This window comes from Asterias rubens, chromosome 16 (genome assembly GCF_902459465.1).
Source record: "Asterias rubens chromosome 16, eAstRub1.3, whole genome shotgun sequence".
Lineage (NCBI taxonomy): Eukaryota > Metazoa > Echinodermata > Asteroidea > Forcipulatida > Asteriidae > Asterias > Asterias rubens.
In genome coordinates, this window is record NC_047077.1 from 316859 (window position 1) to 341698 (window position 24840).

Here is a 24840-nt window from a genome sequence, read left to right on the forward strand (position 1 = left end):
CAGCTATGTGTAATAATATATTATTTATTATAATAATAGGCACATTGCACATGTTTGCCAATGGCAAACTGAGCGCACCCTTCACATACATAACTACATCATGCAATGGACTATTCCTTCCAATTATAATGCAGCCAATTAAACTTATAATAGCTTCTATTATAGTTTTTCTTAATTGCAACCCGTAATATTAAAGGGTTTTGATACTTTTTGAATATTAAGTTGTTGGCTATGGCACGAATCCCTACTCACTGTGAATGAATACATACATGTACATGTATGTAATATAATTCACCCGTAAAAGTTTCAGCCTCATTAAGTCGTCAAGTGTTTTGGGGAAAAAGTGAAAATCACAGAGCAATAATTTCAGGAGACTCCCGTAAATCCGTTGTACATGCTACAATAATTTTTGTCTCACTCAAAAAACAAAATTCTTGTGAAATTGTTTACTCATTTCTCATATACGACAGCACCTCAGCACATACAATTTGAAGTGAAGCATTCTACCATCAATATTTTTAAACCATGTGAGTTTAATATAAATCTGTGGACGTTTGTGTTTTGGGAAATACGTAGCCAAAAAAAAGTAGCCAAACCCTAAGAAGAAAGTCTTTAGGAAGAAAGTGTTTACTGTTTACAGTCATTCAATGAAAATAAATGCAGTTCATCCATGCTAATTTTCTAAGAGTACCTCGGTCACAACATTCGGTGGGAAAATTCTCTCTCCCAGTTCTGTTCTTCCTTTACAGAACTTGCACATTGTTCTCAGAGGCTTCTACGTTGAAATCACTTTGGTAACATTTTCATCTCTGAGGTCATAACCTCTGACCTCGGAGTTGACCCGAGGTCAAGGTGCAGTTGTCGTGACCTTCCTACTTACAGTAGGTATCATCATGGGACCGTGCAGATTTAAGATCACACAACAAACTTGACTTACAAGAAGCATCACAAGGCCCAGGTATGTTCAACTTGTAATGGTATCTGAAAACAGGAGGAAAAAACAACCACAAATTCAACAACAAATCTCAACAAGTCTAGTTGGTAAGACACTGCTCTATAAATGCAAAGGTCGTGGGTTCGAATCCCACCCGAGTAATATGCCTGTGATTTTTTTTTTTCACAGAACTTGGGAAAGTATTGAATATACATATTCTTTATTCCCCAAACTTATCCCCAGTCTACAAAACATTAATGTCTTTAAGTTAAACCGATAAGTTTGTTCTCACCTGTAATATTTGTTGAACATCTTGTCATCTGTTTGAAATGTTTCTACAAGTTTATTCCAGTCCCTGGGCTGTAGTTCTTTTAGACCATAGGCAGCCTGGGAAACAAAAATGAAAAGCATGTTTCATAAAAGGAGAGAAGAAATACAAAAATAATATGGTCATCAAATGGATATTGGAAGGCCCTTAGGAGGTTCTTTGCTTGTTTCATTCCATTTCTTTTCATTTCATTTCTTTTCACCAAGGACTCACAGAAAAGCGAACTTAATCACTGAATGTTATCAAGAACACCAAGGAGAGAAGACAATAAACGAGTTTCTATTTTAGATGTGGGAGGAAAACCCAAGAAATTAAAACCCTAGAAAATTATTCCAGGGTAAAAACCCCTTTTCATTTAATTTCACAAAGAACTGTCAGAAAAACGAACTGAATCATATCACTGTACAAGCCAATAACCCCCAAGGAAAGAAGACAATGAAAAAAGTTTATGTTTTAGATGTGGGAGGAAAACCCCAGAAAAAAAAAACAGGAAAATATTCAAGAGAAAACCCCATTTCGTAAAGAACTCTCGGAAAACGAACTTAATCATTGTACTAGCCAAGACAATGAAAGAAGTTTCTGTTTTAGATGTTGGAGGAAAACCCAGACACTTAATCCAGGGAAAACCCACACAGTCAAGTAGGGACTGTAAACTCAATCCTCATAATGCCCCCTAGCAAGACTCGAACCAAGGTCCTGGTGATGGAAGGGGAGGACAGATACCACTATGCCAACCCAACCATATTATAACATTAAAGGTATTTTTTAGCAAATACTTAATAACCTATTGTTCGAATAATCTGTTCACACAATAAGCATAGAATTTTTTTCTTCACACAAGCGCCTGTGGCATACAGAAAAATATACACTTCTGGGTCCCATCCGAGCGAGGCTGAAGGCCGATATGGGACACAAACTTGATTAAGTTTTCAGTATTAAAGGAGCACATATGTAACAATGAATATATCTTCCAACAATTTTCAAGGCACCACTGGACACTATTGGTAATTACTCAAAAGAATGTTTCGCATAAAAAGTTACTTGGTAACGAGCAATGGAGAGCTGTTGATAGTATTTAAAGACATTGTGAGAAACGGCTCCCTCTGAAGTAATGTAGTTTTTGAGAAAGAGGTAATTTCTCACTCAAATATTAAAAGACTTCAAGCTTAAGTCTTTTATTATGCATCTTAAAGCAAACATATTTGTGCAACAAGGGTGTTTTTCTTTCATTATTCTCTAACAACTTCGACGACCAATTGAGTCAAACTTTTCACAGATTTGTTATTTTGTGCATATGTTGGGATACACCAAGTGATAATACTGGTCTTTGACAATAACCAAAGGTGTCCAGTGTCTTTAACATATTGCTTAAAATAGTGCATTGCATTTAATTAAAAAACAGCATGTTAGAACAGTGTTTAATATGGGCCATGTAATACAGATTTATATAGCTCACACTCGTTGCTATGGATTGACCAATCAGAATTGAAGATTCAAGTTTATTTAAAGATAAATTGTAGTACGTACCTTTGCTGTGTATTCCAGTTTCCATATCGGTTTATCTGTGAGGTTTGCATCAGTTATGTTCATGACATATGTGGAATGATCTAATACAGCCTGCAAATGAGAATACCAGATAATAACAATTAATTCTTGTATTTACCCTTTCAGTTTCAATGTGATCACTAGATTAAAGACACTGGACACTATTGGTAATTGTCAAAGACCAGTCTTCTCACTTAGTGTATCTCAACATATGCATAAAATAACAAACCTGTGAAAATTTTAGCTCAATCGGTCGTTGAAGTTGTGAGATATTAATGAAAGAAAACCACCCTTGTCACACGAAGTTGTGTGCAATCAGATACTTGATTTCGAGACCTCAAATTCTAAATCTGAGGTCTCGAAATCAAATGAGTGGAAAATTAATTCTTTCTCGAAAACTATGGCACTTCAGAGGAGAGCTGTTTCTCACAATGTTTTATACTATCAACCTCTCCCCATTACTCGTAATGAAGAAAGGTTTTATGATAATAATTATTTTAAGTAAGTACCAATAGTGTCCACTGCCTTTAATTTAAATAAATTGCATCTATTTATCAAGCAATTTCGTTTTAATAGCAAACAGCAAGCAATGGCAGCACCTTGTAAACCATTGCATGGTGATATGTGGAGGAATAGGTCTCATACTTAAACAAACACAGCTCCACAAAATACCTTGCAGAAAAATACTGAATGTTGAAGTACCTTGAGTGTCACTAAGTGACGGATATGCATGCTATAAACTAAGCCACTATTAATATTTGTTGTTAATTTATTTAACACAAAAGCCCCACAAGCCAGTCCCTTTCTAGACATGAGATGGTTCATATACATGTATAATAGGCTTTCGGGGGATCCCAAGACCAATACACACAAGTTTGTAATGTGCCAAGTTAGGGTACTGGGACAGGGTTATAGGCAAAGTTGAACTAGGAGTTGTTGGTGTAATTGGGTAGGGGGTAGTCAAAGTTGAACTAGCAGCTGGTAGGGTAATGGGGCATGGGTAGGGGTAGTCAAAGTTGAACTATGAACTGTTAGGGTAATGGGGCAGGGTTAGGCAAAGTTGAACTAGGAGTTGTTGGTGTAATTGGGTAGGGGGTAGTCAAAGTTGAACTAGGAGCTGGTAGGGTAATGGGGCATGGGCAGGGGTAGTCAAAGTTGAACTAGGAGCTGGTAGGGTAATGGGGCAGGGTTAGGTTAAGTTGAACTAGGAGTTGTTGGTGTAATTGGGTAGGGGGTAGGCAAAGTTGAACTAGGAGCTGGTAGGGTAATGGGGCATGGGCAGGGGTAGTCAAAGTTGAACTATGAACTGTTAGGGTAATGGGGCAGGGTTAGGCAAAGTTGAACTAGGAGTTGTTAGTGTAATTGGGTAGGGGGTAGGCAAAGTTGAACTAGGAGCTAATAGGGTAATGGGGCATGGGCAGGGGTCATCAAAGTTGAACTATGAGCTGAGGGGCACGGAGTGGTCAAAATTGAACTCGGAGCTGTTTAAGTGTTAGGTCACTGTTAGGGCAGGGGGTCGTAAATGTTAAACTAGGAGCTGTTAGAAGACTGATGCAGGGGGTAGTCAACGTTGAACTAGGAGCTGGTAGGGTAATGGTTAGTCAAAGTTGAACTTACCCATGAGCTATTGAGGTAATGTCCATCTACCTCATAGATTCTATAGTTAGGATTGATGTTTGAGTAGGTGGTAACACTGCCACCATTGTACAACATACTTGTTGGACGTTTCGTCTTCTCATCATAAAACAACTCAAAACTGTCTTTATGGGTGTGGCCAAAAAACTGTCCTCTTATGGTACTTTCATATCTGGAAGAGAAAAGCAAGAACTAAAATAAGACTCTTAAAAAAGAAAAATCAACTACTATTGGCTTTTTTCCTAACAATTTTAAAGGCAGGGTTTGGCAAATGTCGAAGACCAAGATGCAATTGGTCTTTAATAACAAACCTGTGAAAGTTTGGGCTCAAGTAGTCATCAAATTTGCACAAAAAATAATGAAAGTAAAAAAACACCCTTGTTGCATTGACTTGTGTGCTTTCAGATCCCTGATTAAGGCTTCATGCCTGAAACCTTTCTCAGATTCAAATTTTGAGGTGAAAAATTACCTCCTTCTCTAAAACTACATTACTTCAAACATGTCAAAAGAGGTAATTTCTAACAATGTTGTTTACATATATCAACAGTTCTGCAGTGCTCTTTACTAAGTTTTGATGGTCATTCATTTTTTGAAGTAATTATCAAAAGTATATCTGTGGCTGGTATCATGCTAATCTTTCTTAGCAGAAATTGTTCAAGTAGTATTTTCTGAATACTGTTTGGTTTTATTCTTACACTGATGTGTGTAAGCACTGTATACTCAGTACTGTTTCCCCCAAGTTCTGTGAAAAAAAACCTAGGCATAATACTTGGGTGGGATTCGAACCTACCACCTTTGTCAATCTAGTGTAAATGTCCTACCAACTAGATCGCCGAGAATGCACGGTGGCTAGAGGCAGTTAGCTGCAGTCAATGCTATATTTTAGCAGGGGCATAGTACTTTCTGCATCAGCAGCTCTATGAATTTTGGCCCAGAGCACAACCCTCCACTGAATTAGCTATTACAATTATGCTAGAACAGATTATGCAATTATCTTTATTTCACCCAAGGGGGGCGTCTAAAAGCACTTACTTTCAACAAATGGGTCAATACATTACAAAGAGCAAATTCTGCACCAGCCAAAATGCTGTCTTGTTTTAATATAATAATAGTAATAAAAACAGTGGCCTATCTTATATGTACACGCACATTATTTTTCACTCAGTGCACTCAAGGCGTTTCAACATTCAGTACTTTGAGACTGTTGAGGAGCTTTTTGAAGTATGATACATGTAGCAATTCCTTTACATAGCATCATGTAATGGTTTACAAGGTGCTGTGGCACAATATGCAGCCCATCAAACCAGGAACACTGGGGTGAACCCCTTCCCTTTACGATAAATGCACTGGGTTCTTTTTACATGCATTACACAACACACAGGACCAACTGGTTTACGTCTCATTTGAAGGACAAAGCATTAAAGGCAGTGGACACTATTGGTAATTGTCAAAGACTAGCCTTCACAGTAGGTGTATCTCAACATATACATGTACATAAAATAACAAACCTGTGAAAATTTGGGCTCAGTCGGTCAACTTGCGAGATAATAATGAAAGAAAAAACACCCTCGACACACGAAGTTGTGTGCGTTTAGATGGTTGATTTCGAGACCTCAAGTTCTAAATCTGAGGTCTCGAAATCAAATTCATGGAAAATTACTTCTTTCTCGAAAACTATGGCACTTCAGAGGGAGCCGTTTCTCACAATGTTTTATACTACCAACCTCTCCCCATTACTCGTTACCAAGTGAGGTTTTATGCTAATAAATATTTTGAGTAATTACCAATAGTGTCCACTGCCTTGAAAGGTTACAGTGTCTTGCTTTAGGAAACAAGTGTCACGACCGTGACTCAAACCCATACTCTGCTGATAATAATAATAAAAATAATAATAATAGGGACATTTATATTGCGCAGTGTCCTATATAAATATACTCTACTGCCCATTACAAGGAATAGAAAAACAAAATGCAGAGAAAACAAAGAAGAAAAAAAATACACAAACAGAGCAAGAATGAATTTAATGGGTGAAGTTAACTTAGATTTAAAAACATTTAGTGAAGAAGACTGTCTAAGACAAGGAGGGAGACAAGGAGGGGCGTATACAAATGCCCGATCACCTCAGGTAGCCCTTGATTTCCTTGATGGGTGCGACGGTAGGTTGATTGAGAGTGATTTCATGGTAATGAGTTCTTGAATGTACATGGGTGCTAAACCATGAATGGCTTTATAAGTTAATAAAAGAACTTTAAATGCTATTAAATAATAAGTTGAGTTGTCAACCACCGCTTCTTTTCAGAACCCGCACTTCTTGAAAGCAATTTTACACATGCTACTGCAAACCTCATCTGACTGTATTCACACCATGCAAAGTTTCTAATCCTACATGTTAAAGGGAAGGTACACATTTGGTAATTACTCAAAACAAATATTAACTTAAAAACTGACTTGGTACCGATCATTGGAGAGCTGTTGATAGTATAAAACATTGTGGAAAACGACTCCCTCTGAAGCAGCATAGATTTTGAGAAAGAGGTAGTTTCTCACTAAAATAATAAAAGACTTCTAGCCAGAAGTCTTTTGTTCATATCTGAAAGCACACAAATTCGTCCAACAAGGGTGTTTTTCTTTCATCACTTTCTCGCAACCTCGATGACCAATTTAGCTCAAATTTTCACAGGCTTGTTCTTTTATGCTTATGTCAGTATACACCAAGTGAGAAAACTGGCCTTTGACAACTACCAAACGTGTACCTTACCGTTAATAGAAAATGAGACCAACCTGTTAATGATTTGGTTGTAATTCCAGCTCCATTGTGGTAAACAATCACCAGATCCTGGTGGGATATGACCTAGGATGTGAACAAACTCATTCTCATCCTCTGCTTTCTGCAAGACATCAATTAACCACTGGAGCTCGTTAGCTGGATCTACTTCATTATCTAACAACCACCTGTTGGTTAAATAGAAAGGTCAAAGGTTAAGAAAGGTCAGGGGTTAAGAAAGGTCAGAGGTTAAGAAATGTCAGAGGTTGGGGATCAAAATAGCACAAGGTTAGAATTGAAAGGTCAAGGGCGAACAAATTAAAAAGTCAGCTTGAATGCAAGGTTATAAGCCTGTATTAGGCTGTGTGGGGAGTTTTGCATGTTATTGGGTCCAACAAAGCGAACTGGTGAATAATAATTGCAAGTTGTAAGCATTAGTGTGAGATGCCACTGTACTCAAGTTCATATTTTAATTATATAATATATGCCTTATTAAGAGATGTTATCATTGCCCGGGGGTGCGTTATTCTCTAAATATGTGCGTTTTAAGGGATACTTTAACTTTCTTTGTAATTTCTTGAACCAGTGAAGCATCTATTTTACAGCAGTTTGGGTGCTCCAATGCAGGAGGGTTACCTCCTTTGGTTGCAACCCCCATTTGTACTAACTTAGTATTTATATCTTTATTTATTTACTTGTAACCATTATTCCTGTAATTTTGTTGTTGTACAAATGGAAATAAAAACAAACAAACAAACAAACAAACAAATGTGCTGCCACTTAGGGTTTTCTTTGCACAACAAGTTAGTGTGGAATGCATGAATTACTGCATTTATCATTAAAAAAAACTTTAAAAACCTGTCTTTAAGAGAGTTTATCTTTGTGAGTAGAAGTCTAGGTACTTACCAGTTTTGATTGTTACACATGTTCATATTCAATGAGATGACTCTTAAACCCGGATAGACTGGTACCGTGTAGTATCCACCCCTAGAATCAGAAAAAAAAAACACAAATATTTAATAAATGATCAAATTGTTTCCTGACACCAACTAGAGCGAACTCATCAAAACATTGAGAATAATTCTCAGCTCTTTTCGGAACCATTACCAGTGGCATGTCAGGTATGGCAGGGCACAATTTCATAAAAATGTTTAGCAGAAAACACAGCTTAGAAAATGAGTCGGCCATCAGTCGCAACAATTTAAACTTCACGAAATGATGGCTGGTAACCTGCTTCTGCTAAGCAAGGTAAAATGTGTTTAGCAAGTTTTTGTGCTTACATGATTGTGAAACTGAGCCCTAGTATGGCAATTGCCCCGTGAACCAGTTAAAGTGGGCACCAGGGAGGAGTGGCTATTCGAGTCAGACAAGCTTTTTCGGAAATTCGGGCAGAAGAATTATCTTCAGATGTTTGATCTTTTTTTTGTTATTATCATGCACGGGAGAGAGCTTCGTTGGCATGGTATATTGATTTATTTAATTTTTCCTTTCTTTTTCAAATGAAAAATGAAAATAAAAACTTTCCTTCATCGACAAAACGTAAAGAATAAGAATACAACATCCAGTTAACTTTTTCTTTTTTAAATTTGCAAACCATTAAGGTTCAGAACTAAAGCGGAAAATAATAGTTTTTGTGAACAATAATATGATTATTTGTTGCATTATTTTCTTGACCTTGATAAGTATTAAAAAAAGTAATGAACAACAAAGCAACAAAAAGGCAAAATATTATTTAAAAAAAAATAATATCAGAACAAAAAGTAAAAATATATTAATACAAAATTCTGTACATGAATTAATTATGTTAACAAAAATACAATTAGATATTTAAATCATAAAATAATGAATACATAAAATTAAATTGGGAAAGAAAAGGAATTAATGAGAGCGGAGCATGCAGGATGAGAAACAGATTGTGGAAAGGCGAAAGGAAACTCAAACAAAATGAAATAAAAATCGGGTGCTTGATAATTTGTAAAAATTTAAATAGAAATTCAACACGATAACTGTATGAATCCTACCTGTTAGGAAAGGATGATCTCTGCATCAGTTTCCATTTTGTTTGAGCTCAGATTGAAAATCTGGAAGTTCTTTTTGTCTTTGGGCTTGCACGGAATCATGATCAGATGTCTGAAGAATGGGTGAATTGCATGCACATGCTTATATAACGCTTGCGCAGGAGATTAATCCATGGTTGCTTCCCTCCGTCCAGGAATGTGATTGGCGAAAATTGTTAATCGAGAGCTCTGTTAAGATGTTGGCAATGCGTGATTTGCGATAAGACTAAGGCGCAAGGTTGATACGTTTTTGCGTATAGCGACATGCAAGCTGTTAGGAGGCATGCACTAGCGAAGGCTACATTGTTTCAAAGCCCTCTGTTGGGCTACAAATACATTTTCGCAGATAGGTTACAACATGCATTATGCAAAATCATTTGACATTATGTGAAGATGGATTTTTCAATACATGGGATACGCACTCCCAAATAGAGCCAATACAAATCAGCAAATTTAGCTAATTACATTATACATGCACACATGCACATTGGTGTCAACTAATACAGCATATGATCGGTCAGCCATGTTCCTAACATAACATTACAATTGAAATTTATTCCACCCAGATCAAAGCACACATAATAGAAATTAACACAGATAGAGTCGTAAGAAATTTAAGAAATGGAGATAAACAGATTCCCTCATAACAGAAGGAAGATTGTTCCAAATCTTCAGTCAATCTACACTGAATGTTTTTTCAACACGGAAGTTTGTTTGCACAGGGAACATTCAAATGAGTGATGTCAAGTGTGGACTGAAGAAAACATAAAGGAACAGGACAGTGAATTAGAATGTTTTGAATGGATCTGCTCTCTAAATAGGTAGCCAGTGAAGTTCCCTGAGTGTGGGCTATACACATGAATGTTCCCTCATGGGTGTAAAACATACCAAACGATTTGCCCTAATCTTTGAACTATGTCCAATTCATGTGTCAGAATACCAAATAAAAGAAGGTTGCCGTATAATAGATGTTAAACTTGCATCGGGGATAAAGAATATTAATTTTGTTTTTTTTACCTATACACCGATGTGTGTTAGCACTGTATACTCAGTACTTTCCCCCGAGTCCTGTGAAAGTATATCACAGGCATGTTACTCGGGTGGGATTCGAACCCACGACCCTTGCAATTCTAGAGCAGTGTCATACCAACTAGACCACCAAGGCTGCCCGTCAGCTAGAGGCAGTTCGAATCCTAGGTTGCCGTAGTTCAAACACTTTACTTTGTTGAATCAATATGCATTTCCTTTCAGTTTCTGTTTCATAAAAGGCTACCTCTATCGTGTATGTCTCATCAACAGACAGCACAAGAGTCTTTCAAACATTTTGCTCGTCACCACCTTGCTTCAAAGTGAAATGATTCTAAAAATGTTTCATACTTTTGAAGGCTGCTTGACTTCTAACCAAGTACGAGTATGTTTTTTACGGCCACTAATTTTGAGAGCGTTTACCAAAGGTATACAATTCCTTTAAAGACTTTTGTTTAACTGTTTTTGAAAATAATCGTAAAGGCACAACTCTATCATGATGAAATCGGCATGTGAGGCATTTCCAAATAACTGTTTGATTCAATGGTGTTGATGACGATTACTACAATAGTGACAAAGCAGTTGATTAGTTCTGACATGAGGAAGTGGTTGGCTCCAAAGACAATACAGCAAGGTAAAGAAACGAACACACGAACAAACAAAAAGTTAAACAGACAAATGTCATATGTTGTAACTGGCTTACTTGATAATTGTAGATGTTGTTTCTTTAGGTAGCCACTTAGCGTCAGTCACCCATGAGTCCACCATAGATTGATACAGCCATGTTATAGAGTTATGACCAGTCACAAACGGAGGTGGGAAACTGTTTCAAAATCAAAATCATTTATAAACACCATTAATTACAAAGTGCATGTAGTAATCATTAGGGCGAACCCCTTCTCTTTTTCGATAAGTGCTATGTTTTTTTTTTTATATGCGTTACAAAACACATGGGACCAACGGCTTTACTTCCCATCCGAAAGACGAAGCAATGGTGAAGTGTCTTGCTTAAGTGTCACGGCTGGGGATTCAAACCCACACTCTGCTGATCAGAAACGCCAGAGTTTGAATTTGATGCTCTTAACCGCTCGGCCACGACACTTCTACTACTTTACATTGTATATATATATACCTGTTAACCGGTGAACTTTCATGGTTGCCAAGTGCAGAGTAAACTGGTACCCCAGGGAGGTATTTCATCAAGTATTGCGTTGTTTCGTTGAGGGCGCTAGTCTGATCTTGACGTGTCTGGTTCCACACATCATGCGCTGGAATGTCACCAGTTAAGTAAACTAAATCAATCTGTGCAAAATGAAATAATAATAATATAAAAATAATAATGTATAGACCTTTATCATGCTGCCTCCATCTTGGTCATGTTCCTCTTATTGAATAACAATAATGAATGTTAATAATCATTTTGCAATTAGGAACCAGACTATTTAGATCTTCCAGCCTCGGTTTGGTAACATCTCCACATGGCTGCACCATGATAAAGGTATATTATGTGTATGTCTGTCACAAATGACACTTTTGGTGCGCTACAGCCATTATTATGAAATTTGGTGGAGCTTGTTAAGAATTATTTTATGAGACAAAAAAGCAACCATTAAAAAGCAAAGGCAACTAAGGGGACGTGTTGCATATCACTGCCAGAACATGCTATAAACACCAAGGCAAACCCGTTCTCTTGATGATAAATGCACTGAATTATTTGTTGTGAATACACAACCCACATGACCTTCATATGGCTTACGCCCCATCCTAAGGACAAAGCAGTATAATGGTTTTAACCATTAACCTTTGTATTGCTTAATGACACTGGACACTATTGGTAATTGTCAAAGACCAGTCTTGTCACTTAGTATCTCAACATGTGCATAAACCTGTGAAAATTTGAGCTGAATCGGTGGTCGAAGTTGCGAGATAATAATGAAAGAAAAAACTACCTTGTCACATAAAGTTGTGTGCTTTCATGCTGCTTAAGTACACTTGATGCAAGTTAGCTTGGTGATGCACGAAGGCGGGAAGTAGAGGCGGGAAATGTAGCTCGGTGATGCATGGTAAAACTGGATCCTACTCATACACTATCCAAATAAATAAAAACCAAACTTACCTTGTGTGTCTGGGTGATTGTTTCCAGCAGAAAAAACAACCTTGTCACATGAAGTTGTGTGCTTTCATGCTGCTTAAGTACTGTTGATGCAAGTTAGCTTGGTGATGCACGAAGGCGGGAAATAGAGGCGGGAAATATAGCTCGGTGATGCATGGTAAAACTGGATCCTACTCATACACTATCCAAATAAATAAAAACCAAACTTACCTTGTGTGTCTGGGCGATTGTTTCCAGCAGATTTTCCACAACTCTTGTTGGGGTGTCACACCCTCTGTAGTCTCCCCATTTGCCTGCTCCGGGTACCCCTTTAGCTGAAATGAAAGGAGGAGTCGGATAAGACCAGTTCATTGTAAACCTTTTGAATCGATTTAATACCGGGCAATCTCGGTAGTCTAATTAGTAACACACTGCTCAAGAATTTCAAGGTCGTGGGTTTGAATCCCACCCAAGTAATATGACTGTAATAGATTGTTAAATTTGCATCGGGGATAAAGAATTTAATTATTTTTTGTTAAACCCATATACACAGATGTGTGTTAGCACTGTATACTCAGTCCTTTCCCAAGTCCTGTGAAAAAAAAATCCCAGGCATATTACTCGGGTGGGATTCGAACCCACGACCCTTGAAATTCTAGGGCAGTGTCTTACTAATTAGACTACCGAGATTGCCTGGTAGCAAGAGGCAGTTTGAATTCTATGTTTTGGCAGCGGGTACGGCGACGATAAAATAGATAATAGATGTTAAATTTGCATGTGGGATAAAGAATATTAATTTTGGTTTTAACCCATACACCATTTTATGTCAACTTTGCTGGTGAGGACTTATATAGTTCGGAAAAGAACTGTCCTGTCGATCAAGTACTACCTGGGATAGAGATAACAACTTGGCCAGGACTACTTCTTCTGCTTAGAGGATTGAATGGGACTTCTTGTGTCTAACTTCAAGCTATTATTAAAAGTCTTATAAATCAAGTTGCAAGTCATACAGTATAGGTCAAGAATACTGTAAAGTTTAAGCCGCACAGGTCAAGTCACAAGTCTTGAAGGTCAAGTTCCAAGTCCTTTTAAAGTACATTGAAACTAAACCAATAAGTGTGAAGCCTAAGTCCCACAGGTCAAGTCACAGTCCTAAAGGTCAAGTCTCAAGTCTTTAAGATCAAGTGTCAGGTCCTATGTCAAAGCTCAAGTCATAACTTTGAGTCTTACATGTATGTACATTAATTCGGGAATAAAAAATTAATCACTAAGAAATAATTTCAATTTGCAAGATAAAAGCTTCAAATTAAAGCCAAATCTTCAAACTCAAAACACTATTTCTCCTAAGACTAGTCAGGTCAAATTTCATGTTATATTCTTATGTTCGCTTTAGTCACTTTAAGAACGTCAATACTACCTGGTGGTCCGTCATTAGAGCGACAGCAAAGTGGTTCCCCGCACTCTGCATTGGTTCCCTCCATGTACATTCTATCCCAATGTAAATCACTTATATGAAGTACATTCATCGTTGGCAAGCCTTTCTGAAATGATAAATTAACCACAAGGGAAACGGACTGGGTTAATTTTAAATCATAAAATATCACTAATAATAATCGGTTTTTATATATAGCACTTTATACAACATGTCTCAAAGAGCTTCCACATTACTACCCCTGGTCACTGGGCCTTGAATCATTCCTTAAACACTCTCAGCTCCCTCGGGAGCGTACTAAGATAATCAATCACAAGAACCATCTCTGCCCTCACAGGTACCCATATACCCCTGGGTGGAGAGATCATTTTTTTTCTAGGTTCATGCACTGGTCAAAGAGCACGCAGAGATTTCGTACATCTGTGCTAGGTGTGACCAGGGTATTGCCAATCTGAATGTGTTGGATGGGAATTTTTTTGCGAAGATGTGGAGAGGAACTGATTTGAAAAGTTTTGGAAAGATTGAATTTGAGAAAGTTGCGAAGATTTATACTTTTTTAAATCGTTGTCATGCAAAATGTGTAATCGGTTTTTTCACTGCTTTCTTGTGACCCAAAAAATGGCTGATCTATCTCAAACTTCTACAGGATTGTCAGTTAATGTCTAATGGTGGATTACATAAATTACATACACTGCCAGCAACTGTTTTGTATACAAAACCAATTCTGTAATGTTCCTTTAAACGATGGAGGAAGATATTTAGATCATACCTTTGGTGGTTGTGGAACGACAACAGGTGGCTTAGGTGTTTTGGGCAGAGTGATATTCCACAGTGCATCTGGATTATACGGTACACCACAGTCACTGCCAAGTAAGGATCCACAAATCTGTGTTGGTGTCGCATAATGACCAACGAGTACTCCAAACAATTCATCCTGAAACAGAGGGAATAAAAATTTGAACTGGGCCTAATTTCATAGAGCTGTGGAAAAAATAGCTAAGCAAAACAAAGTTGCTTACCAGACATGGCAGAACAGTTAACACCCAAAATACCTTGTGGCATGTAACACCCTTGTCTGGAATCCTGTCTATTTTTGCTTAATTAGCAGGACACTTTTATGCAATATATCTTGCTCACGCAGCTAAAATTGAGCCCTGATGCTTAGACAGTTCAGTATTCTCCTGCAATGTATGAGGAGCTATGTTTCGAAGTACATACGTTCGTGTATGAGACCAACTCCTTTAAATAGAAGTGTCGTTGCCGAGCGGTTAAGATCACCGAATTCAAACTCTGGTGTTTCTGATCAGCATAGTGTGGGTTCAAATCCCCAGCCGTAACACTTGTGTCCTTATAAAAGACACTTGACCATTGCTTCGTCCTTCGGGCGGGACGTAAAGCCGTTGGTCCCATGTGTTGTGTAACGCATGTAAAAGAACCCAGTGCGCTTATCAAAAAGAGAAGGGGTTCACCTAATGTTCCTGGCTGTGGCTGCTTAATGCGCCTTAGCACCTTGGAGACCCTTATAAGGTGCTAACTAATTGGGTCTCAAAATTCATCACTGCAATAACCTATTTTTCTCAAAAGTTTGTATATACTCAGCGCCTTAAGTACCTTGTTTGGTAGATACGTGCGCTATATAAGACTTCGATATTATTATTATTATTATTAATAGCACTCGATTTTAGTGCCGGGTTGAGTCGACTGTCTTGCTCGTGCTGTCATGGCAGCGTACACAAGTAAATCGTGTGATGAACAAGTGGAGCGTCCACGACAGTATTGTGAAAAAAGCAACGACATAATCGAGTATTTGAGAAACAGGAATTACAAAGAAGGTTCTTCTGAAAGCCAGAAGAGGGTTGTGCATTGCCAGGCGAAAAAGCACTCGTATGATAACAAAAAACCGGTGACGTCACCTGGAACTTTGAGCACACCAGACATCTGAGACGATGACACCGGTGCCATTATCAACTCGGCCACGACAAGCAAAATTAAATTTTAAGAGATGATAAAATTTACCTTGAACTCTGGTGCAATGAATTCACAAACTCTTGCTGACTCAATTTTCCCCACTTTACAAATGTCCACCAAGACGGCAAGGATATCATCTTCAGTAGAATTCATCTCCAAGAGAGTATCGACTGCACTTATTGCAAGCTTGCAAGCATCACATCCTAAACCATTAGATTTGGGTTGGTCCTGAAAAAACTGGTATAGACTGGTTTGGACCGGATTCATCAGGAGTGGTCTGGTTGTTGCTTGGTGGATGAGGCACAAAGCCAAGAGCGATAAGATTGGTTTGATCATCATGGGAACCTAAAACCAATAAGAAGGACAAATGGGCTTTAATTTTACACTAGACAGCGAATCAGAGGCCAGTGGTTTGTAAACTAAAGCCTGGTTTATACTTCCTGCGAATGCAAATGAGAAGCAAATTTGTCTTCCTTTCGTGCTGAGTAAGTACAATGTCTGGATCTTTAATAACCAGTCGTCATACACACACTCAAAATAGTTCCGTACTTTTTCAATGGTGTGTGTCTTTAATTGAGTGGAGTCTTGTACATTGTTCATGATATTCATTTAAACTGGAAAAAAAAGAATACAAGTGACAACCAAAACAAGGAAACTAAATGTCAGAGTTTGTTTATAAAAAATGTCATTCGGCAGGAAAAGGGAAACAGAGAAGGAAGAGTTTGAAATCAAAATAAAAGCAGGGGGCTAGATTCGCTTGAGGCAATACCGGGCATGTATGCTTCGTTCTTGAAAGGGCAAGGACACCAAGGCATTTTCTCCTCGATAAAGGGCATTCTACGAGGAAATTGTAAATTTCTACTGAAGCATTTACAGGGCATCAAGGAACTGACCGAGGGCATGGAGGCAATCAATGGAGGAGTATCAGGTCTGCATTACAAGTGCACACTGATACTCTCCCTATTTCTTTACGAAACTGACACTTTGCAAGGAGCACATTGTATAATAATAATAATATCAAAGTCTTATATAGCGCACGTATCTACCAAACAAACCCAGGCGAGATGAAGTTCATGACTTTATGAACTTTCAAGAACGTTCATGATAAGTTCATGAACATTTATCAATAGTTCATAAAATGTTCATCACAGCAGTTCATGAACCAAGTTCATGAACGGTTCACCAATCAATTAATGAACATTTGGTGGACTTTTACGAACTTCATGATCAGTCCATGATTATTCATCAGCAGTTCATCACAGTAATTTTTGAACCAAGTTCACTGAACCCATTCAATTCATGAACATTTTATGAACATTTGATGGATTTTCATGAAAGTCCGTCTCAACTTTCTTTGCATCTTATGAACTTAATAGGCTAATGAATAGTCACATGCAGATCAACAGGAATCATGAACGTTTGATGAACGTTCATGGTTTACAATGAATGCAATGTTCATGAAAAAATCATCAAAAATTCATGAAAAGTTCATCAACCAATTGTCTCATTTGTTGTTCAAGAACATTCATGAACTGTTCATGAGCATCATGAAGAACTTTGATGGCCAGTTCATGAACTGATGTCAATGAACAACCATGTTATTGAACTATTCATGAATATTCATGAACAATTCATGATCATCTCGCCTGGGAGGTACTCTAAGCGCTGAGTATAATACAAACTTTCAGAAAGATAGGTAATTGCAGTGATGAATTTTGAGACCCAATTATTTAGCACCTTATAAGGGTTTACAAGGTGCTACGGCGCGCATACAGTAGCCACAGCCAGGAACACCAGGGCGAACCCCTTTTCTTTTCGAAAAGTGCATTGGGTTCTTTAACATGCGTTACACAACACATGGGACCAACGGCTTTACGTCCCATCGGAAGGCTAAGCAACGGTTAAGTGTCTTGCTTAAGGACACAAGTGTCACGGCTAAGGATTTGAACCCACACTCTGCTGATCAGAAACACCAGAGTTTGAAATCGGTGCTCTTAACCGCTCGGCCACGACACTTCCACTTGTAGGCCCCCTAGTGTTTACATTACAAGAATCACAAGAAAATGTTATTATTACACTTCGCCTAATAAAAATTGTTGTTTGTTCCCGATAACCCGACTGTGCAAAAACCTTTCAACTGTAAAGATTTGACCAAAATGTGGCTAAATAAATAAATTTCTACCCACCATTCATACTGGCTTGCAGTCTAACAGTTGTAACATTTTGTTAGTTTGCACTTTTTGTATCATTATTTGTACTCGCAACGCAAATAAACCAAACTAATAGTGTAATTACTTTTTATTTGTATATGCGTTTGGTAATTTCACATACCGCTCTGTTACTCAGAAGAGTTTTTTCAAACCAGAATAATTTTATTGTAAACAAAACATTTCCCCTACCTGCATGTACCGCTCCACACTTTTCAGAGAATGTTACCAGAAACTAAACATTATTTTTATTAGGCCTAATCCGCATTACCGTTGCAGATAAGTTTTCTTGTTGTGTAGATTTTCATGGTCAGATAAAAATAAATCACTTTGCAGATTTATATCAGATAGAAACACTCAGTCAGATAGGGTATGTTCAGACAGTGTACCAAGTTATTTAAACCCGAACCGGTTTAAACTTTTGAGGTTGTTGTAAAAAGTCATTCCCTTGCGTTCTAATCCGCAGTGGCGTTGCAGATAAGTTTTCTTGTTGTGTAGATTTTCATGGTCAGATAAAAATAAATAACTTGGCAGATTATCAGATGGAATCACTCAGTCAGATAGGGAACATGTATGTTCAGACAGCGTACCAAGTTATTTAAACCCGAACCAGTTTAAACTTTTGAGGTTGTTGTAAAAAGTTGTTCCCCTTGCGTTTAGACAGAACTGAGTTAAACCCGATGCGGCTTATCTTTGGTTTAATAAGAGGTCAAAGAAAATGCGACCTCGTTACTCTAACATCTGGTTTATTGTCCTGTTCATTGGTCACCGTGTGTTTACGTAATGATTACGGAGGTCAATGGGTCCTCTGTTGTGAGTGAAAGCCATTGGACACTTTAGGAACAGAAAAAAAATTAAAAGTTCACAGATTAACAAATAACTTACAGGGTTTACAGAAGGTAATGGTGAGAGACTTCTCTTGAAATATTATTCTATGATATGCTTTTCTTTATGAGAAAACAATAAAACAATATCAATTTTCGATATCGAGAATTAAGGATTTATTTTAAACACATGTCATGACACGGCGAAATGTGCGGAAACAAGGGTGGGTTTTCCCCTTATTTTCTCCCGACTCCGATGACCAATTGAGCCTAAATTTTCACAGGTTTGTTATTTTATATATAAGTTGTGATACACGAAGTGTGGGCCCTGGACAATACTGTTTACCGAAAGTGTCCAATGGCTTTAAATCAGATGTGGTCTTTTTTATTCTGTCCACACACAGTGTTAAAAGGTAAACCGAATCGTTCAGACACACAGAGTTGAACTCTTATCGGGTTGAACCATAAACCGACTTTAGTACTGTGTCTGAACGAGAATCATACTTCTTCTTCTTCTTCCTTTCAAGTGCAGCCTTCATAATTGAACATAATCGCACTGCCAGACACACCGGGGCGAACCCCTTTTCTTTACGATAAGTGTATACAGGTTGTTGTTTTTTTCGTTGATAGTTGTTATATAACAACACACGGGACCTTCACTACAGCTTTACGTCCCATCTAAAGGACGAAGTGCCAGTGGTTAAGTGTCTTGCTTTAAGGGCAGTGGACACTATTGGTAGTTACTCAAAATAATTATTAGCATAAAAACTTACTTGGTAACGAGTAATGAAAAGTATAAAACATTGTGAGAAACAGCTCCCTTTGAAGTGGAGTAGTTTTCGAGAAAGAGGTAATTTTCCACGAATTTGATTTCGAGACCTCAAGCATCTGAAAGCACACAACTTCGTGTGACAAGGGTGTTTTTTCTTTCAATATTATCTCACAACTTCGATGACCGATTGAGCTCAAATTTTCACAGGTTTGTTATTTTATGCATGATATACCTGCAGTGCATTTCACTATCTAAATCGGCCACAAAGAGATTGGATTTATCCACATCCTGAGATAATAATATTAAGTTTTGCTCTGCTGTTGGTTGTTGATTGTACATACAGTTATATACTGTGTACATATACATACACCTGCCGGAATTTAACAGTAATGCATACATGTAGATTGTACTGTAGGCAGGTAGGCACATGTATGTAATTGCATTTTATGTACCAGTGTGTATTATAATGAAAAGAACCGTAGCACTGAGCAGTATGTAGCATATCGACATACTCCTAGGACTATTTCGGTTTCGTGAAAAGTTTCCGTATGGCGCCACCACTTTTTCATTCGAAATAAAATAATATAGTATCTAATTTACCTGATTGATATATCCCTTTTTGTAAAAATGAGTGAAAAAGTGGTGGCGCCATACGGAAAGTTATCCCATAGCTGAACTAGCCTTGGCCACACAACTTAAGTGGGGCTTAGTAAGACTGAGTGAGTAAGACAAACATTGTACAAAAACACAAAAATAAACCACATTGTTACTAATTATTGACTAACACCAATTTGATGATACACCACCTTATACTTTTATAGGCCTACTGTTACCGCTGTACATTTCAATGCATTACACTGCGTCTTAATGTTCACTTACCTCAACCAACCATGCCTCAACAGCAGAATAAGCCCAAAACCATGCGTAGTTTTTGCAGACAACCGACGACACATGACATGAAGTCAACACCACACGCACGTGATTGTCAAAGTTCATTATATTTTGTATCGACAAGAGAGGGCGCAATGCACAAATTACGGTGACCATTCTTAATGTTTGGATTTTGTTGTCTACGATTATTTTGTAGGTGGAAAAACGATTCTAAAAAAAGTCTTAACAATAGATAACCAATGATTATAGCACCCGTGACCCTTGTAAAAAATAACATAATTTGTACTGTCATTTAAAAAACAAACAAAAATGTGTTATTCAATATAAAAAGGCAATGGGCAAGAGGGGGGTGAGAGGAGGGGGGGGGGTGGGAGGAGGGGGGAGGATGGGGGGGGAGGATGAGGGGGGGGGGGGGGGGGGCGGATGAGGGGGGGGCGGATGAGGGGGGAGGATGGGGGAGGATGAGGGGGGTGGGAGGAGGGGGGTGGGAGGATGGGGGGGGGTGGGAGGAGGGGGGGGAGATGGGGGGGGGAATTACTCGACATTGGACACAATCTTCTAAAAATGTGAAAAGTGTAATTTCATTACGAGTAATCGTAGCTACATTCCCGGCCAAAATGCTTGGGCCACCCTTTCCTGACGTTATATACATCAGTTCCCTGTGCACTTCCCATTCCAATTCACATTCAAAACATTTGTCCCCCGCCCCCGCTCAATGTTGACTGTAACTCAGAACACAGTCGGCAATTGGAACCAACAATGAAAGGGGGCACGGGGCCCAACGAGATATGGCCGGGATTGTAGAACTTGATAAGGCGTGTTTTATAAAAAATGGCAATTACAACGGACACCAGCGCAGCCACTGATGTATATTTATAGGGGGCACAATGTTTCGGGGGGGGGGGCACTTCGAAACAATGGCGGGGCGCGAAGCCTTTACGCCGTGGGTCCGGGACCCGCTTAAGGGCCTCAGAAAAAAAAAGTTGCATTCCAGATGCTCTGATGGTTGATGAAGTAAACAGAACCAAAAAACGAGCTGTAGAGTGTGTGGGGGTTCTGGATTTGGGCAATACTTAACCTTATACTTTTTTATTACAATACATAGGAAACACCAAATATTCCCAAAATGAACTTTTTGAGTTCACCATTTTTTTACAGTTTAACGAAGGAACATGTTTTTTTCTCTAAACTTTGTGAAAATCAAACTATTCAAAAGTAATCATGTGAAAATGCCACCCGCTTCTAACATGTTTTGACGTTCATGCAGTTCCTTGCCCATATTTCTTGATTACTAATGAGGGCAGGGGAGCCATATACTTGGGTTACAGGTTTGTTGTTGGTCAGATTCTTTGAAAATGTAAGGGGAAAAAGTTGAGTTTCCGTACATCACCAAAGCAATGTTGGTCGTTTGGAAACATTGTTTTGCCTCCATAGCTAGCAGCAAACCATCTTATGGGGAGGCAAGCCGACTCCCGCCACAAACACAATATGGGTACGGGGAAACTGAGGCATATTGTGAGAAACGGCTCCCTCTGATGTAACGTAGTTTTGAGAAAGAAGTAATTCCTCACTAAAATATTTGAATTGAAGTCGAGACCACCGGAGATGAGGTCTCGAAGCACACAACCTGTGCGACAAGTGTGTTTTTCTTCCATCATTCACTTGCAACTTCGACGAACAATTGATTCAATTTTTTACAGGGTTGTCAATTTATGCATTATGTTGAGATAATATCAAGTGACATTCAATTAATAATTAGTATCCCATGCCTTTAAAACTTGTTTAATAATTTGTTTATTATCCATTTTAAAATGAATGTGTATACGTTTTGCATCCACTCCTAAAATTAATGCAAAATAAAAAAACTTATACTCATTAAAATTAATGGCAATAAAAACTGACCTGGTTAGAAGTAGGCCCACAGCATGCAGCATTCATAAGCATTTTGAGAATCATTTCATCTGGGAAAACTTGGTTGTGAACATCATCCCCCAAATTTGAATTTGAGATCTCAAATTGTGTTCAACGAACTATTCTTCCTGCGTGGACACCGCGCTCTGGATTTTCGGCGATGGATCTCAAAAATGCTATCACCTTCTGGAATAAAATGTTCACAGGGTAGGGGTTATGGATTTAAGGTTCATCGAAATATAGGCTAGGATTAAATCAATCGAACGATTCCAAAAACCACAGGTATACGTTTCCTTTCACGGGAAGAAAGAGGACTCGTGCGCAAAGCGGAATTTATTGTATTAAGCCCATGTGGTTTTTCCTCCTCTTATACGAAGTACAATTCTGTACAAAATTCAGAATCTCGTGAGTGTCAAACCTCAAATCCATCGAACTGAACATCGAAAGCACGACAAAGAATGTGGATTATTGACCAATTTATGAAAAAAGACGGTGATATTGATTATTGTGTCGATGATATGACAAAGGAAGCATTTTTTGACACACAAAATATTCATACTTGCATATTATTACTCACAACTTATACTCACAAACTGTCTTCCAGAATCAAATAATATACTCATACAAATGCAATTATTAACTTATGTAAAACAATGATTATGTTTTTATAATGGCATAATAAAGTTGCAAGGCCCGATTTTCGCCAGAAAACCTTTTTTTTTTTTTTTCTCTGAACGTATTTTGACAAATTGGAAGCTTGATAACTTTGTTAAATTGAAATCTACATTTTCGGGTCAAATCGGACCTAGCATCCTTAAAAAGTAATTACTATAATAGACTAAAAACTGTAATAAATGCGAATTGGTTTTAAAAAGAGCGGTTTTCACCATGGTAGGGGCAGACATAGTGTCAAAATTAGCACCAAAATAGACGCGGGCTAGAATGAAATGCTGATCCCATCATGGCGGTAGTACCCCTCCCTCTCCCAACCCGAGCACATACACTCTAAAAACGCCAGGGTCCGAGTTGACATAGATCTGGGTCCAATGTTGCCTGCATAATTTCATATCTGGGTCAGTATGACCTGCAATCTGTGTCATGACCCAGGAATATAGGTCAAACTGATGCAAAATGCAAGTCAAACTCCCATGCAGTTTTGACACACTGCGGGTCAGCCTGACGCCTAAATGGGTCGGGTCACCTAGGACATAGACTCAGGGTCTATTATGGGTCAGGCTGACAGTGAAATATTTCAGGTCACCTAGAACCTAGACTCTGGGTCAATTCAGGGGTAAGGCTGACCTGGAAATAGGTCAAGTCCCCCTAGAACCTGGGCTCGGGGTCAGGGTGACCTGGAAATGGCCAACATATGAACCTGGACTCGGGGTCAATTAAGGGCAAGGCTGATCTGGAAATAGGTTTGGTCCCCTAAAACTAGGAACTGGACTCGGGGTCAGGCTGACCTGGAAAAGGTTAAGGTCACCTAAACCCAAACTCAGGGTTAATTCGAGAGTAAGGCTGACCTGGAAATAGGTCAAGTTCCCTAGAACCTGGGCTCAGGCTTAGGGTGACCTGGAAATGGGTCAGATATTGAACCTGGACTCGGGGTCAATTAAGGGCTAGGTCGACCTGGAAAACGGTTTGGTCCCCTAAAACTAGGACCTTCACTCGGGGTCAGGCCGACGTGAAAAAGGTTCACTCACCTAGAACCCAAACTCAGGGTCAATTCGGGGGTAAGGCTAACCTGGAAATAGGTCAGGTCTCCAAGGACCCCAAACTCCGGGCCAGATCTAGGTCAGGCTGACCTGGAAGTGGTTGAAAGATGGGATCTCAGATTCTGCGTCTGTTTGACAAATTTCTGTGTTATTTTGATACAGATTTGGTGTAATTTTGTCCCAAAAATGGGTCAGGTCTCACAGGCACCAGAATCTGTTTTAAGACTGAGTAGGTCTAATTACAAATTTGACCACCATTCAAAAAGAAGTTATTGGCCAAATCTCACTCAATACAGCCTACGAGGCAACAGTTCAGACACACTGATAAAAGAGTATGACTTTTTATAATCATTGGCTTAGCAAGGTATTCAGATCCCAATAAATGTTTTTCTCTGAAAAATGATTAGTTACACATGGGAGATATGTGATACCAAAATACAGAAAGATTCAATCCAATAATTGTCTCAGCCATCACTTTGTATATTACGTTTAAAGTTGAGCTCTTTCATGACTTAATATTAAGAAACACAAAGGTACACACAGTTTTTCTGCAGACCACCAGCAAAACTATTTTAAGCAGATATGCGTCTCTCTTGTGAAACAAGGGCTACCACAATAACACTATAATGAGTCTACTAAACACATCATTTTCTCCCCACTGTCATACCTTCCCTTCACCACAACACCTCAGCCCAATCTCTCTCACCACCCTACACCACCATGTCCTTCCTACGCAAAC

At 38.6% G+C, this 24840-nt stretch overlaps 1 protein-coding gene across 2 annotated transcripts; it reads right to left on the reverse strand.

Moving 5' to 3' along the window:
- Nucleotides 1–407: 407 nt before the first annotated feature.
- Nucleotides 408–20760, reverse strand: LOC117300904 (sphingomyelin phosphodiesterase-like). Of its 2 annotated transcripts, none has more exons than XM_033784767.1 (13): nucleotides 20464–20760; nucleotides 15830–16126; nucleotides 14583–14747; nucleotides 13799–13922; nucleotides 12613–12716; nucleotides 11422–11591; nucleotides 10993–11112; nucleotides 8113–8193; nucleotides 7224–7394; nucleotides 4425–4614; nucleotides 2790–2879; nucleotides 1227–1321; nucleotides 408–981 (listed from the first exon to the last, which is right to left on the reverse strand). In XM_033784767.1, exons 1-13 carry the CDS (start codon nucleotides 20629–20631, stop codon nucleotides 873–875), a joined length of 1884 nt encoding a protein of 627 aa, XP_033640658.1. In that variant the 5' UTR covers nucleotides 20632–20760; the 3' UTR covers nucleotides 408–872. The 2 variants fall into 2 exon arrangements, with proteins under 2 accessions (XP_033640658.1, XP_033640659.1); XM_033784768.1 differs by lacking the exon at nucleotides 20464–20760 and adding an exon at nucleotides 17735–17770.
- Between the last annotated feature and the right edge of the window lie 4080 nt (nucleotides 20761–24840).